General features: G+C 36.8%; 1 protein-coding gene across 1 annotated transcript in view; it reads right to left on the bottom strand.

Annotated features, from left to right (window-relative positions):
* Positions 1 to 483: 483 nt before the first annotated feature.
* The window catches only part of LOC104490350 (tyrosine-protein kinase Fer-like), a gene marked incomplete at its 3' end in the record, with an annotated part of 33366 nt that continues 16873 nt past the window's right edge, over positions 484 to 16976 (bottom strand). Inside the window, exons 5-7 of the mRNA XM_010132623.1 lie at positions 4153 to 4336; positions 1534 to 1671; positions 484 to 603 (exon numbers count right to left, since the gene is read on the bottom strand). Coding sequence (XP_010130925.1) covers positions 484 to 603; positions 1534 to 1671; positions 4153 to 4336 — 442 coding nt within the window. The remainder of the gene's footprint in view (positions 604 to 1533; positions 1672 to 4152; positions 4337 to 16976) is intronic.

Genomic DNA, 16976 nt, shown 5'->3' with positions numbered 1-16976 from the left:
AATAAATAAGAAATTTCCTTTGGAAAACCAAAGCCAACACTTACAAAACAAGTGAAATAAATATATTTATGGAAATTTTCTGCATGGCAATTTAAATCATGGGCTACGTCACTGTACTCAGTGGTTTCATCAAAAGATTTCAGTATTTCTTCTGAAGTACTGGATGTGGAAACACTTTTGGGAAGATGAATCAGTATGTTTCCAAGGAGGATTGATGATGGATTTGGGGTACTGTATAAATTAACTGGCAAGGGCAGGAACATATATTGAAAGGGCTGCCAAGCTTTTGGGGAACTGGAGAGTAGTATTTTGTGCGAAGGAAAAACAAAACCAGCATAGGAAAAAGTCCACACTGTGAAAATACTACTTTTTAGAAACTGGACCTAAAAAATGAAGACACAGCTATGTGATGATCCGAGTGAGTCTCAATATAACGTATAACACCATTTCCATAGGATGAAAGGTTTGTAAAGAAAGACTTACATGACTTGTAAACTCTCTGCTGTTAGATTATTCCACATGATCTCATTAGCTTGAAGGTTTTCATTTTCTTCTAGTAAAGATGTATCAAACTCTATTTCTTGTTCAACAACTTCTGATGATCTAATTTAGTAAATAAAGATGGTATTTTCAAAATTAACATGTATCTTTGAGTAGACCATAAAGCAAATCATAATGTTTTGAATTATTTTAATAACTAGAACATAGTTAAAATTACAAATGAAATAAAAGGTAGCAAATGGTTACATATTCCTTTTCCTCTGAATAAATAACATCTTAAAATCATATCAGATAATAAAAATCTTTGAATCAAGATCACAGCACACCAAGGTTCTTGAGGAATATCAATGTGAATGTGTCCATTCTTAGCTGATCCTGCTATAAACCCGCAGATGACAATTATCAGTTCTCTCATAACAGCCAAAAAGACAACCCAGGAAGTCTTAAGACTATTTCTGCATTTAGTAATACAGAGTAACAATTCAGTAAATGGCAAATACAATTTATTTTTAAAGTTAAAAACTGTCTTGCATTATCTGCATATGCTGTAGTTTCAGGCACTGCTCAACCTGCAATAACTGCAGAGTACACAGAGGTACCAAGAGTTCACTTTAAACTAGAATTTGGACAATAGGAGAAATAAAGCAGAGAAATTTAGTTCAGCCCAGAATGCAAACTGCATCCAAATACAAATAAATTAGCTCTGAATCTGTACTGTCACATATAGTCTGCTGTCAGTACCAAAGTTACAGCTCTTCATATGTAATAACAGAAACTGGAATTTTGTTTTTCTAGAGCTAGCCAAAGAGATGGATGGTTAAAAGAAATGGTCAGGTTAAAAGCCTGACTTTCAGCCAGTTTTCTGTACATGCAAGAAGAACAATTTTCAAGCTAGAATAAAACTTCACAAGTAACAATGTAAAAGGAACCAGTAAACAAATTCAATTCTCATCAGTCAAGCAGTGATGCAATTTCCTGCAGAGTTTTCTCAAGAAGAAACATGAACACGCAGAACAAGATTAAAATGTATACCTGTGAGTATCTATGAAGTCATTATACTCAGAGTTAGGGTCTATCTGTTCAACCGAGGTCTGGATCTCTTTATGGACATTCACAATCTCTTCTGTTACAAGACTCGTGATCTGGCTATACTCATCCAAGATTCCTTTTCTAGAGAGGAAAAAAAATTCTAGTGTATACCATGGCACTGAAGGCATTAGATGACATTGAAGATGCTTCAAACTTTCGATTTGCTTTTTCTACAAACTCTTGGCTAAAAAGGGAAAAACTAAGACAATGTATTACTCAAAGAAATAACAGATCAATTGTGGCCTTTTCCTTATAGATTGGCTATGAATGACAAGTCTCTATGACCGTGTATTGATTTGAGTGCATCTACATACAGGGTAACTACACTAAAAACTGTAGGGATTACAAGGAAAATAAATGTATACCACTCACTGATGGCACTCTCTTTCACAAAGGACTTAAGATGCTTGTTATAGCCTACACTAAAGCTTTTCATGTCCTTAAGTTAAGTATGTGCCGGCCTAAGTCTCAAACTAGTGTGCATTTCCTTTAAAAACTTGTTTTCTTTATTGGTTAAACTATCTCCTTTTATATATATTTTTTTATTAGGTTAGCATGTATTTACAAGAAGAAACAAAATCAAACAAGAAGTTCCTGTCACCTGTCACCCAGTCTTTACCCACTTCCAAGAATGGCAAAAACCAAGTGAATGGGGAACAGTAAAAGAATAGATGATACCGCATCACTAACTCTTAAGAGCATTCAGAGACACATCTTCAGAGCACTCTCCTGTTGTCTTTAACTTTTAGCTTTCTATAAATGAACCCTCATAATCATTTTCTATTTCATTTCCATATTTGAAAAACGTGCGAGCTTGTCAGGCTCTGAAACATGGTCGTCTTTCTCAAAATACCGATGAATTTTGGCCAGCCCGGAGAAGCATGCAGAGAAACAAGTATCAATACATTTTTCCTGGATAAGTTCTCATGATACATTTCCTCTGTAAAGGAAGTTACATGATTGGATTTTTCCAAAACTTTTTCTAAGGAGAAAATAGACATGAGATGGCATTAAATCTTGCCTTGCCTGTGAACAACATGTGTGAAAAGATTCCAGGAAATAGTTCAAAGCGTGATGAAAAGATCGGCGAATGTCAACTACAGCAATGCCTTATGGAAGAAAGGGGAAATCTACACCAATTTAAAAAAAAAAAAACAAACCAAAAAACAAAACGAACATTAGTGATGTTAATCTACACTTCTTCATGTTTACAGAACTAATTTGTCTGCAAAATCAGGATTATTAAGGATTTCACACAGGTGGCCTCACCAAGTTCTACAGCTGAAATCACCACCTCTTTCTGTACACCAAAGGTACTAGAAAGAAGTAATTTTTAAGACACTCAGATCTCACAAAAAATGTCTATGTAGTGACAAAAATACTTTTTTTTACAGTTTTTCACTCCAGACATAGCAAAGGTGAGTGGTTCAATAGATGCTTGTTCCACTTCAAAATTCTTTGGCAAAATATCCTATCTCACGATTCTAAAAAATCACGGTAATTACAGCACACAACTTTAACTGTAGCCTTTTGCTGTGTCTTTACACACAAAATTAAGATTAGTAGGACTGTACAGAGACTTCTACAAAGTCTATTTCATTTTGATATGTGCACTAGAATCAAAGGAATTAATAGGATATTGCATAGAGCAGTTAATGGCGTCTGCACCACATCAGCATGTACACTGTGAAATCCTCAACTGTCCCTCACTTCCTATGAGCTGAAGTCAAGACGACTGTAGACTTCAGAGAAGGTAAGAAAAAGAGTTAAAGAAGAGTGCCTCACATCTATATGAACAATACCTACAAAAAAAATTAACTGACCTTTTTTTAGGCTAAGTGATTTAAACAACATCCCAGAAAAAGGCCTACTGAACAGACTAAAATCCCTAATCAATTCCCATTCTTCAGAAAAGACAAAGAGGCAGCTTGGTGGTTACAAACCAGGAAAGAGGGCTTGAAGTCCTCGGTATCTGTCCTCCGATAACATCAGTTTACACATCTTCTGTAATGATGTAAAAAATGATCTCTCAGGAAAAAGGCAATTGTATTTTTAAGGCTGGACTCCTTACACTGATAACAGGTGTATACAATCCCGTAACTCTTTCTGCACACACGATTAACCATGCCCTGCCTAGCCCTGCTCCACCATAACTTTGCAGACAGTTTGCCATTTTAAACCAAATTCGTCGCAGGTGGAATTTTATAAAAATGAGACTACTGAGCAACAACCTCGCCATAGTATACCCGCTGAAGGACAAAAAATGAGCTCAACTATAAACACTGCAGTTAATCTGTAAAATTTTTGAAGTTTTATGAGAAGATGGTGTATTGCTAGAACATCAGTAACCACTCAAAACTACTGTCTGCATTATTTGGATAGACATCTCTATGCACAATTATTGTCAACTGAAAGATGAAAACATCTATTTTCACTACCCCTTGTTATATAATAAGGAATTAATTAATGTCTGTTGATTATTTTCAAATAATCCTATAAATTAATTAAAATACTACAACTATAAAATTCTGCAAGTTAAAAATACATAAGAATACATCTTACAGGGCTTTAATCATTTCTTCTTGCATCTTCTGTAGTGAATCAAGTAGCAGAGGAAGTGTAGTATCATAATATTGGTGCTGATGTAACTGTGCTCCTTTCAGTGCCAACACATACTGATTATGCAACATATGAAGCTTCATAGTGGCTTTATCACATCGATCTTTGGCTTTCTCAGTTTCCTTTCCTAAATGAAAACAGAAAAATGCACGTGGTGATTCAGAAGTATACAAACTTGTAGATGCCACAAATCTACTAATGGTAAATTTACTATGGTAGATTTGCACCTTTTTCTACAGTAGTCTTTTCAAGATACTTCTCTAAAGAAGGTAAAATCTGTTTTCAGGTCATTAGCAAGACCAAAATCCTTGCTTTCCTAATTAAAAGACTAAGTTAGAAGAAACTGCTTTTCTTCAAGCAGAAATGTGAGAATGCTTCTAAGTATGCGTAATCCACTGTCTACACAAGTATAAAAATAATTCAGCTATGAAGAACAAACTCGTACAGATGACTATCACAAAGTTAATCTTTTATTTGCCTCACAGTAACTATGCATTTGTAATGAAGAAAGAAAGAGGTGTCCTAGTAGGCCAGATTCATGATTCTTCAAAAATCTGACATTTATTATGAGCAAAAATTCTATTGCTACATAACATCCCAATAAAGCAATGGCGCAGAGTAGCTGAACTCTCACACTATTACTCATGTCCAAAATGGGCAGCTTCTCTACTACTCCTTCATGCTTCCTCATCACTGTTGTCATCCTGATCAGGAGGTTGGCTCTACAATCTCAGCTCTCCACTATTAAAGACCAGAAATCCTCAAATTCGCACTGACGAGTTCAGTACTGGGAGCTCAAGGTACTTCAAGAGCTCACCTACTGTATTATTTGCCACAGTAATTGCAGAGCTATGTGGCATACATTTTTATGATTCTCCTAAGATCTCTGGATAACTTTGCAACTTCCTAGCACTATTCAGGTCTGGTGTTCTGCTAGTTGAAAACGTTCCCCCATCTCCCTGCCCCTGTGCTCTCCAGTGTAAATCTTTATTGCTTTAATTTAAACCCTTACTCCATTCATTTGTGCCATAAGTACGAAAAATAAATTCTACCATCCTCTGCAACCCATCTTTTATATGTTAGATTACACTCTGTCCTCTTCTGCCTCATCTTCTAAACTTTATGCTAATGGACATACATGTCTTCCTTTATAAATTCGGTTGTCTTTTTGCAGTTCACTGATTCACAAGCTTACACACATGCATCTCCAGTCAAGGCTCAAAGCCAAAGAATAACTTTACATTCTAGATACTTGTAACTCATTAAAAAAAAAAAAAAATTTAAAAATCACCAAAAAACCAAAGCCGTATCTTTTTTGAGTACCACACAAACAAGGCATCAGTGATTACTTTTGCTTTGACAACTGATCCTGCCAAGTAACACTATTTTTATGAGACTCATGTCTTCAGTTAATCAAATTATTTTTAACCCTACAGCTTCCCTCCAGTACACTTTCAATGTCTTCAAGGCATTGATGACTGATGACATAGTGATGACTGGGAATTTAATGAAAAAATTCTGAAACAAAGTAATGAAACACTGAAAAAACACCCAAACCCAATCTCAACGTCTATCCTGCAATGTCCCATAAGATACATTATTCTGACAGGACCTCACTAAAAACTATTCTCCAAGCAGCTTTATGCAAACTGTTTTGCACCTCTACTAGAATATTTCCAATTTCATCATGCATTGTCCTTGTTATAGAAGGATATGAGACTATTCTGATTAAGAGATACATAAGCTCTTACTCATACCCTTGTTATCTTCTTGATATCTGTGAACTGTCTCATTACTTTTTTAGGATCTGAAGACATTTTAAATGAATCCTGTGTCTGCAATTATCAAGTGCAGAGTCACAATTACCTGCACAGATAAACACACACTAACTAAACCAAAGCTATTCAGACTACTACATTTCTTGTAATCTTAAATTAAGTAATAAAAAGATAGTTTTTTTAACATTTCTACCACCTATGTCAACATAGTTGAGAAAGAGAAGCTAGAGTGGCAGAACAGAAGCTTGAAAGCACTGAAAGCTGAAATTGTGTTGTATGAGGAATGCACAAAGGATTGTGAACTCCAGTAAAATACCGGAACATGTTAAGGCATGTCAGTTGAAGGAAGCTTGTAAAACAGTAACAAATCCTCTTTCATATACATTGGACTAAGCAAATTTGTCAGAAAATGTAAAGGACAGTCACTATGTAAAAGAAGCTGGTAGGAAAAAAAGGGGGTTTCTGCATTTGTGTTCACTCTGAAAGACGTTCAGAGATTCCGGCTTATGAAAGAGTCAATGAATATCTGTCTCCTGAGGTGTCAGAAGAAGGGGTTGGAGAATAAATGAAATACGAAGAAATCATGAGGACTTGATGGTGTTTAGCTTTGGAACTTTAAAGGAACTACAGAAAGTTTTAGCTGAAATATTATTAGTTTTTACAGGAAATTCAGTGGAGTGCCCCAGAAGTATCAGTTGGTTCCTGACATATGAGATGATAAAGATCAATGATGAAGATGCTGTCTGAAGGAAGCAAACAGGAGAACCAAATGTGAAGAACAGGAAAAAACATCAAGATGTACTGATTATATTACAAAATTATAAATTATAGTGTGGATATTTGTAGAGATGGGGAAAACACTATTCAAGCTCAGTAATTTGTTTTAAGCTTGCTGAATGCACTCAGGAATGAGATCTTGGGGTTAGTACAGAAAGATCAAAGGAAATGTGAACTCGGTGTTCAGCAGCTGTCGGACAAGATGTTATTTAGCAAAGGACTAGACAACATTGTTATTCACCCCAACATCTTTCAGTGTAACAGCTGTAAGGCATTATACGGAAATAGTGTGTACTTTGTTAAAAACAGAGGATATTCTTCTTCACTAGCATGTCTCTATAACTCATACTATCTATTGGTCAAAGTTATAATAAGCATGAAAAATTCAAGCAGTTTAATAATGAAAGGACATGTGAACACTAATACAATCTTGAAGAGCTACTAAGAACTGAGAGAGAAAGCACTTCTCAAGAACTCGCTAGGCAACAAATTACCATGAAGTTGAGACAGCTGTCTACAGTTTGTCCCCTCGCTTGGCTCTCTAGACATCTGCTACCTCACCGTCAGCTACACTTTAAACACAGAGTAATGAAAACTACTTTGAAAGGATATTATTTCTGTCAATTTAATTGAAAAAAATCAACTGACAACCTAATTTTATATGTGGAAGGAACAGATTTCTTATCCTATGGTTTAACTAAATACACAGCTATTCTGAACAACACATCTCCAGAGTTGTCACCAGAGAAGTATTTTTCACTTTGGTATGAATCCAACAATCTACTTAAAAAAACTCTGTAAAACTTCAAGCTCAGAATAACATCCCAGAAGTTTCATACCAGCAAACACGTGCATGTCTGACACCAGTGTACCAATATAATGGAATAGTATAAAATTCTGTTACCACATTTTCCTTGAGAGCTAAATTCCTCCTCTGTATACGTTACTCATCAGCAGAACACCTCAACCAATTTCAGAATAAACTGAAGTACCATACACACTCGGTTTCTAAATATAGTAGGCTACAGTGTCATCTTGGTCGCCTGCAGACCAAGACATATGCTATGAGATCTTTATAAGACTATAAGGTCTTTCTGGGGAATGAGAGGCATGTGAACATGGGGCAGGTCACTGAAGAGGGTTTGGAGGGGAGGAAGTTAAGTAGCAGATACAGCATGGGGACTGGATGATACAAGAGCGGACAAAGCAGCTGGAAGTCAGAGATGGAAGCACCAGGTTTCTCTTGGGAGATACTGGCCAGGGAAAAATGAAGAGCGAGACAAGATAGCAGCCAAGGCAGAAATGCTGGATTATATCTACAGAGTTTATTGTACATTTTGCCACTCCTACTCAGGCATGCCACACATTACCTAATCTAAAACTATCTGCATATGTCATAGTTCACAAGCTGAAAACCTACAACTTGGCCATGCATATCTTTAAAATACATGCACTTTCAGCTTTTGACTTACAAAAAATCAGCACATCAAATTATACCATGTACCATCAGTATAGACTTCTGGCCTATGAACGACAACAGCCTTCAACAGTTACACTAAACTAAAAATCTACACTTAAAAATTATTGCAACCACCTAACTAGAAACTTGTCAATAGCATTTGTATTTCAGAAACCTCATTAATGGCTAAACTATCCTATTTTCCCATCTGCCTTGAGGACTAAATTCCTTTGCTATATATCATTCCTCACTAGAGCATCTCAACTAATTCCAAAATAAATCAAATTATCACATACACTCTACTTTTAAATACAGCCTTTCGACCTATAATTAATATAAGAAACACAGCTACTGTATTATTTCCATATTGTAATTTATTTTTAAAGCAGCAAAATACAGTGAGGCAGAGTACACAGTTGTTCTACATGTCAATTAGCACAGAGGAAAACATCCACTTTTCTTTATCTGTATAATGAATTTCACAAATGGATCTGATTATAATTCTACTGCCATCAGTTGTTAACAAAACTGTTTAATATTTACAGAAATTGACTGTGTATACAATATGTCACTCCATAAACAGTATTATGAAGCTTGTAAAATTCAGTTATGAAAGTTTTACATTTTCAAAGAAAAGGCTGGAATTCTTTTAAAAATATTCTAGAGTCAAGTATATAAATTTCTAATTAAAACTCTTTTAAGATTTTACTACTCTGTTGAAACAGAGCCATCCAGAAAAAAAAATGGTTTAGGTTATTTGCTACTAAAAAGGCAGGTTTGCTATTCCAAAGTTCTTACAATTTTAAGTATTAGTCTCCTGTTCCCTAACATTCACCTAGGATGGAAGAATAGAAAGCGGGTAGGCCAACCAACTGAGAAAACTTTCAGCTCATAATGTTCACTTCATCTTTTTTAAATCATCATCAATGTAAACTGCAGATGTCTCAAAGAAACTGCCCTTCAGAGAATAAATACTGTGACTACAAAAAATTTTCATACATATTGTGGATTACAAAAAAATACTTATATGAAAGAGCTCACATTTTTACCACCTTACAACTTTTTCCAGTTGGTCAAAAATTGTAAGGTTCATATTCCCAACTATGTTTACTATATTTAGTTATTACTGATTTGAATAAAATTTAACTCTTGTGAGGTCTTTGCCTTATAGATTCTGATGTTTTATTGAAACAGCAGGATTCTGACCACAGATTAAGAATAAAGCACCCACTAAATTGCATAAGACAAGGATCCACCTCTTGAAGGTTAACTGTAGTGTGGCATATAAGATTCAAGTTGAGACTTGGTACACACAAGCTTATCTGTTCAGATTTCAAAGCCAGCTTCATGACAGCACAGGCTGAACTAATGACTGAGGCTTACATCTAACGTTGTTTCTGTAACAGAAAATTCCAGTCAAGCTGCTTTAGTTACAGCTCTTTAGCTAAATTTTATGGGCAAGTAAATGACCAGAAGACAAAATTATTTTCTTAAAGCCCTGTTCTTGTCAAAGAAGCTCAGCATACAGTGATAATCTCAGGTTTGACTGACATAAAATACAAAACTTCCCCTGGAAAATCAAAAGAACAAATAGAAACATTTTGGATTGATAAACTGCAGAAAGATGTCACAAATAAATCCAAAGCTGAATGCAGTAAGAAATTATTTCTTTACAACTACACTTGTAGATCAAAAAAATATCAACACTATAATTCAATGAATACATGCTACCATAAACCCTGAACTTCTGTTTCATTGCAAATTGCTCAGAAGAAAACCTGTATCAATGACATCCCACTCTATAGAAAGATTACATCCTTTCCTCTCAGTGTTGCTTTGCAACCTCCTGGACGTATCCATTATTAAGGTTGTTCTTAGGTTTGCTTGGTTTTTATTTGAGTTGTTTCTTTGGGACCTTTGAGGACAGGAAAGGAGAAAAAAAAATTTAAGAATAAAAACTTGAGAAGACCCAGAAAGCTAAAAACTTGTCAATATCTACTGCATTCATACTTCAAAAGCTCTCTCAAATTTTTGTATCTTAGTGGTTGCTCTTAGAAGACATAAATATCACAAACGCTTTTTGAGCACACATAATTGAAATACTGAATATTTATAAAAACAACATAAATCTGTCAGAGTTAGGCACATTTTGGAACCTCTACAATTCGAAAGAATTTCTTGCCCAATTTTCACAAATCTCAGAAAAAGTCTTTCTGGAGTCCAATGTTACAGTATTTCAAGAAGGACTGCCCATTCCCCTCACTCTCGGGAACTTTAAGCGATATTGATAGGTATGACCTTCAGCCATTCAGAAGCGATTACAAACTGTTCATGAAAGAGGCAATGGATGGAGATCATTGTGAAGGTGTAGCTCACAGCAACTCAATTAACTTTCTGGATTTATAGCTCCTGGCATTGAAACATGAACTTCGACTTTGATGCACTGTGAATGCTGTCCTACAAAGAAACACTAATGAAGATGATGTCCATCTTACAAAGAAGAGTATCATTTTATTACACATGTCCAGTTATTTACAATGAATATAACTTTGCTTCAAAAGCAGTCACACATGTGACCATAGAGGGTTATGTACCCCTAACAGAAAAACAGTGAGAAGCCTGAAATGTTAGAACTGTGGAAACAGAAGAGCAGCAGAATTACAGGACAAATTAAATTAAAATTAGAAGGGCAATCTGAGGATCTACACAAATAATACAGGGGAAGAAAATCTTTACACCTAAAGAAAACTAAGACTAACAATTCCAGAGAAACTTGGAGGACAAGAACACATGTCAAGAATTCACATAATTACCTCTGTAGCTCAGGAAGCCCAGAAAGCAAATCCACCCAAATTTTGGAGTACAGGTAAATACAGGGCAAAACAGCAATGTTATAGTAAATGTGGGCACTGACAATACCGTTAGGGGAAACATGGACAGTATCAAAAGTGACTACAGAGGACTGGGAGCAGCTGTTGAGGACATGGGGGATGGAGTACAGGTAAATACAGGGCAAAACAGCAGAGGCAATGTTATAGTAAATGTGGGCACTGACAATACCGTTAGGGGAAACATGGACAGTATCAAAAGTGACTACAGAGGACTGGGAGCAGCTGTTGAGGACATGGGGGACCAGATGATTTCATCCTCAACCCTGCCATTAAGAGGAAAGGGTACAAGGAAGGCACTGACAAAACAGTTTGATAAGTAGCTGCAGAGCTGGTGCTGAATACAGGGTTTTGGATTCTACCATTATGGAATGTTGTTTGCAGACCACTGTCTGCCTGGGAGATGGGAAGCACCTTACTGAGCAGAGTAAAACCACTTTTGCCAATAGGATAGCTGACCGCATTAGGAGAGCTTTAAACTAGGAATGACAGGAGAGGGAGAGGGTGACTCCTGCAGTCTCCTGCAGGAGAGGGTGACTGCAGTCCTGAGCAAGCAACAGACAAGATTGCTGAGCAAAGAGCATGAAGTGGTGTGATGGGAAGGGATCACAAAGTAAACAAAGAGGGTCACCTCCAGCATCTGCTGTGGGCCAGAAGGTTCCTACAAGGCACTACTGTGGAAAAATCTCTGGGAATCCCTTCCAGGAACTCAACATGCTGGGGCGCCAGGCTTAAGTGCCTATACTCCATGCAGCAAGGAGAATAAATCTGACGAGTCAGAGATCTATGTGCAGTTGCAGGGCTACGATCTTGCTGGTACCGTGGAGGTGTGGTGTCGTAGCTCCCATTGCAGTGTTGCAATGGAAAGATAAAGGCTTTCAGAGAAAGACAGGCCAGGAAGAGAAGGAGTGGGAGTTGTCCTTTATGTGAGAGAGCAGATGGAGTGCATGGAGCTCTGCCTGCAGATGGATGAGGAGCTGGGATTAAAGAGAGCTAGGTTAGGATTAAAGAGAGAATAGGCAAGGTCTGAGGAAAAGACACAAAGCTTGGCTCAGAGTTGTAGTAATTGTCTGTATTATAAACTCAGTAGAGTATCACAACATTTTGATTTCAGAAAATTTTTAAATGGAAAAAAAGGGAGTATCAGAGCTTTTTCTTTTTTTTTTTTGAGTGAAGCAAAAAGCCTTCTCTGAGAAAAAAGGCAAATCTTCAGCCTATAGTAACGTTTGAAACAGGATTGCTAGGTTTGCTTTAGAATCTTTTATTTTTGTAAATATCACTACTAAAGTACAAAGTTGTCAATGCATATAGTGATCTATTAGACACTGCTCAATATTTATGATAGCAATATTTATGATTTCAAAAAAATTTCTCAGAATTGCATTTATCTTTTCACCTACATATTTTTTAAAATTTTCAATATAGATATAATTTCTGATTATTTTCCTGTCTCCACATTTGTTTATCAATAACAAATCTCCCATATAGTCACTTATTTACTTACACTCTGGAGATACCTACTTTCACAGAGCATTATTTCACTGTCCCTAGAAAAGAATACTCCTTTAAACTATTTGTTTGCATTATTCTACTCAACACGTTCTTTAAACTCATGAATGTGATGACCAAAGCCTTCAAATAGGTCTTCTACTTAGATTTTTATAAAGCAATAAATATTTTTATATTAAGGAATCCTAAACCTTTACTTAAATTTGCTTCCAGAGACTAATAAGTGGAGGGAATACTAGTGGGACTCCAGCATGACCTTTTACTTAAGTGAATTTTGGTAAGGCCTAAGCAGTTCTTAAATTACAGCAAATCATTTCAAAACCTATGTATGACAGAAGAAAAGACTACCTTAGAGTGATATATCAAGCCAATGTAACTATGTATGTAGGTCACTCTGAAAATAACGCTTGCTATTTATGTCATATTTCCATGGAAACTACGACAGATACAAAAAGCACAATCACACTGTTGGATGGAGCAAACTCTCAGCTACAAAACACTATTTTTGGCACAGTCCCCACCACTGGCTGTGCCTTTTCACCAGCGATGAACAAGCACCTGTGTGATGCGCTCGTTCAAAATATCTGCACCAGTGGAGGGGACCTGCTGTCACTGTCGCCACTGCTGGAACACACCAACCACCCCCTCACCGTGCTGACATCCCCTGGTTGGTCTCTGTAAACGTTCCACCAGCGTCAGTGAATGCCAACGGGTGCCATTGTTTCCGCACAGAGGAATTCAGTTACACACCTTTGCTTCATACACACTCCTATGTCAGACACCGTTCTGTCAGACCACCCCTCTGCTGCCGTCTGTCACGTGGCAACAAAATTTAACAGAATACTGGTGGGAAGGTTCAACCTCTACTGCCATGCCACCCACATCTGCCTCTGACACTGAGGGCCAACATACTAAAACCAGACGTATTACTTTCAGAGGGGCCCTCATATATTCAGGATAATTGATTCCCAATAGTGTACAGTATGTTATACAATTTACAGTGAATTCTTGAGAAAAATCTGTTGCCCAATGCTTTTGGAGGCAACCTTCTAATCTCTCAATTTATTCTATTAAGCTTTTCCTCACCGTTTGTAAAAGTCCCAAGTCTTCATCAGTGAATAGGAAAGACACAGCTTGTAGAGCTTGTTTTATAATTGATAATTCCTTATTACCCATTTAACTGATTTGGGGACCTTCCTTACCCAACTTATCTGCTTAAACTCAGTATTTCATAATGCTAGGAACATCTAAACACCACAGGGGATTATGAAAATTATTTCCTCAAATGATAGTTCTTATTGATCCCAAGAAAACCATTTGTGACACAGCTTTTACCCAACAACACCACTTTTGAAGTATTCCATTTCCCATGCTGAGCCTGGCTTCGATGCCCTCAGACTAGAGTACACTAGAATATTTCAGCTGGAAGAGAACTACAACCATCTAGCCCAACTGCCTGACCATTTCAGGGGTCACCAAAAGCTAAAGCATGTTATTAAGGGCATTATCCAAATACATTTTAAACACTAACAGGCTCGGAGCATCAACCATCTCTCTAGGAAGCAGTGTTTGACCACCCTCTCAGTAAGGCAATGCTTCTCAATATCAAGTCTAAACCTCTCCTGATGCAGCACTGATCCATTTCCACACAACCTGTCACTGGATCCCAGGGAAAAGAGATCAGCACTTCCCTCTCCACTTCCTCTCCTCAGGAAGCTGTAGAGAGCAATGAGGTCACCCTTCAGCCTCCTTTTCTTCAAACTACACAAACTTAGCATCCTCAGTTGCTCCTCAGAGCACGTCTTCCAGCCCCTCCACCAGCTTTGCTGCCCTCCTCTGGACGCATTCAAGGACCTTCACAACCTTCTTAAACTGTGGGGCGCAGAACCGCATGCAGTACTCCAGGTGAGGCTGCACCAATGCTAGATACAGTGGGATAATCGCCTCCTTTGACCGGCTGGTTCTGCTGTGTTTGATGCACCCCAGGATGTGGTTTGCCCTCTGAGCCACCAGGGCTCACACTGCTGACTCACACTGAGCCTGCTGTCAACCAGCAGCCCAGATCTCTTTTCTGCAGGGTTGCTCTACAGCCAGTCCTCTCCCAATTTATACTTGCATTCAGCAGTCAGGAGACTCTAAAAACAATACTACAAAGTACTTTTTATTCAAACTGCTGCAACTAAATTAGGATGGCTTTGACAGTTAGTTCTGTATCAGGAAGCAAACTCGGAAATTTATTGAGTGACCAGCCTTGCCATCACTCTCTAAATGAAGAGATGCAAATGCAGTGCAATTAATCAACATGGATTCACAGGCCCAAAATCACAAAGACAGACTGAAAGAAGATACAATCTTGGCTTTTAATCTCTAAGGTCTTTTTTTCCTTTATGTCTTGCAAGAGACTTAGCTGAACGTATTTCTTCAACAACTAAAATAACTTACTCCCTCCTCCACTCAACTTATTTCTGAGAAGAGGATAAGAAGTTTTTCCCTCATATTAGTTAACAAATTAATGACTGCAAATAACAAATATTTTTCTAATGGGAAAAAACTATTAGTATACATTTACAGATTTCAAATCTACAGGCTTAAACTTCTGAGTTAAGAATTAGTTCAATAAAGTCATCTGCTTAATGTTTAGTTTAACAAATAACACAGTATAAAAATAGCAAAGATTCTGAAGTGCTGTCCCATGTTTGAGCTAATTAGCATCACTAGTAAATTCGCTGAGACCTAAGAGTGCTGGTCTGTGAGGATTCAGAAGAGCACATCCTAGGCCTGCATGACTGTGTTGTGGAAAGAATACACTCCAGCTGGTCCCACACTCCACAAGAAGTTACCAAGATCTCTCAGCTCTGTAGTCCCCAGGGTTTCCTGCTCTAGCAGCTTTATTTTACACACAAGAAACAACCCTAGGCCTTGCAAGCACAATGTCTATTAGTTGCAATGCTTATAATAGGGTAATAATTTGAAATTCATCCAGCTTGATGATGTCTGTCAATAAGACAGACCAATCGGCCATTGTCACTTGTTTTGTCTTAATGTGAGAGTTTCAGTCAAAAATAAACTCAAAAAATACCCTCATAGGAGTTTCCCTGATGTTAGCAACAATTAAGCACATGCCACAATTTTATAGGCATCTCAGCATAAATTCACCAGCCACCTAATAAAACTATTTTCTGGCCACTCAGCTATTACAAAGAATAGTAGGACAATAATTACATGTATCAAAGCTTTTTCTACAGCTCCCTTATTTATCACAGATATAGCTAAAGCTGTCATGTTGATGTACTACAGAAGTCACATCAGTTCTGAAGTATTAAATCACAAGAGTTGCAGGGATCAGAAAACATTCCTCCAGCAGATGCAACGTTGTACAAGGTGCTAGGTGTACTGCTAATACTTCTAGGGTCCTCTAAATTACAACATTGTCAAAGAACACAAGCCAACCTAGAGAAATCTGGTACAATTTTTTTTTTATCCTGCTGTGGTAGCATAAAATGAAATGATGAAATGAAATATTTAAACTCAATATATTTTTCCTTTACTATTTACTTAATATTCATTCTCTCACATGCAACATAGTTTTTGCACTCAAGCAGTAACTAACTAGTAACAAGAATATACTCAACACCTGTAACTGATGTATTTACACGAAAACTGTAAATTTTGCTAAAAACTACACTGTATTAAAATGCAGTATGAACCTCCCAGAGCTACACTGGCTCTATTCCAACTTGCAATGTTAATTGATATAAAAGCAACTATTTCAAATTTAAACATCTTACACCAAAATCAGCTACAAAAATAGATGCCAAATTGTAAGAACCAATGTGCATAATTTTTTCTAAAAAGTTGTTGAGGAAAAGAGCAAATTATTGTTTATGATTTCATGTACTCATCATTTCCTTATTTACAATTTTTTTGTATAGCAATAAGTAGCATTTAATAAAAAAAAAAAAACAAACAAGAATGAAAACACTAGAAACCTCCACAGACACACTCTGAACTACACTTAATAAAGACACGTAATTCAGCAGAACCAAAATTAATTGTGGAAATAGCAAACTTAAGTGGAAGCAGTTACTTACCCAACCAAATGAAATTCAAACTGTAACGAGATACCACACTTGATATTTACAACTCAGTTGTAAAAAAAAAAACAAACAAGAATGAAAACACTAGAAACCTCCACAGACACACTCTGAACTACACTTAATAAAGACACGTAATTCAGCAGAACCAAAATTAATTGTGGAAATAGCAAACTTAAGTGGAAGCAGTTACTTACCCAACCAAATGAAATTCAAACTGTAACGAGATACCACACTTGATATTTACAACTCAGTTGTAAAT

This window comes from Buceros rhinoceros, unplaced genomic scaffold, assembly GCF_000710305.1.
Source record: "Buceros rhinoceros silvestris isolate BGI_N320 unplaced genomic scaffold, ASM71030v1 scaffold11240, whole genome shotgun sequence".
Classification (NCBI taxonomy): Eukaryota; Metazoa; Chordata; class Aves; order Bucerotiformes; family Bucerotidae; genus Buceros; species Buceros rhinoceros.
The sequence above is the reverse complement of the archived record's forward strand: the minus strand, read 5'-3'. Positions and strand labels throughout refer to the sequence as shown.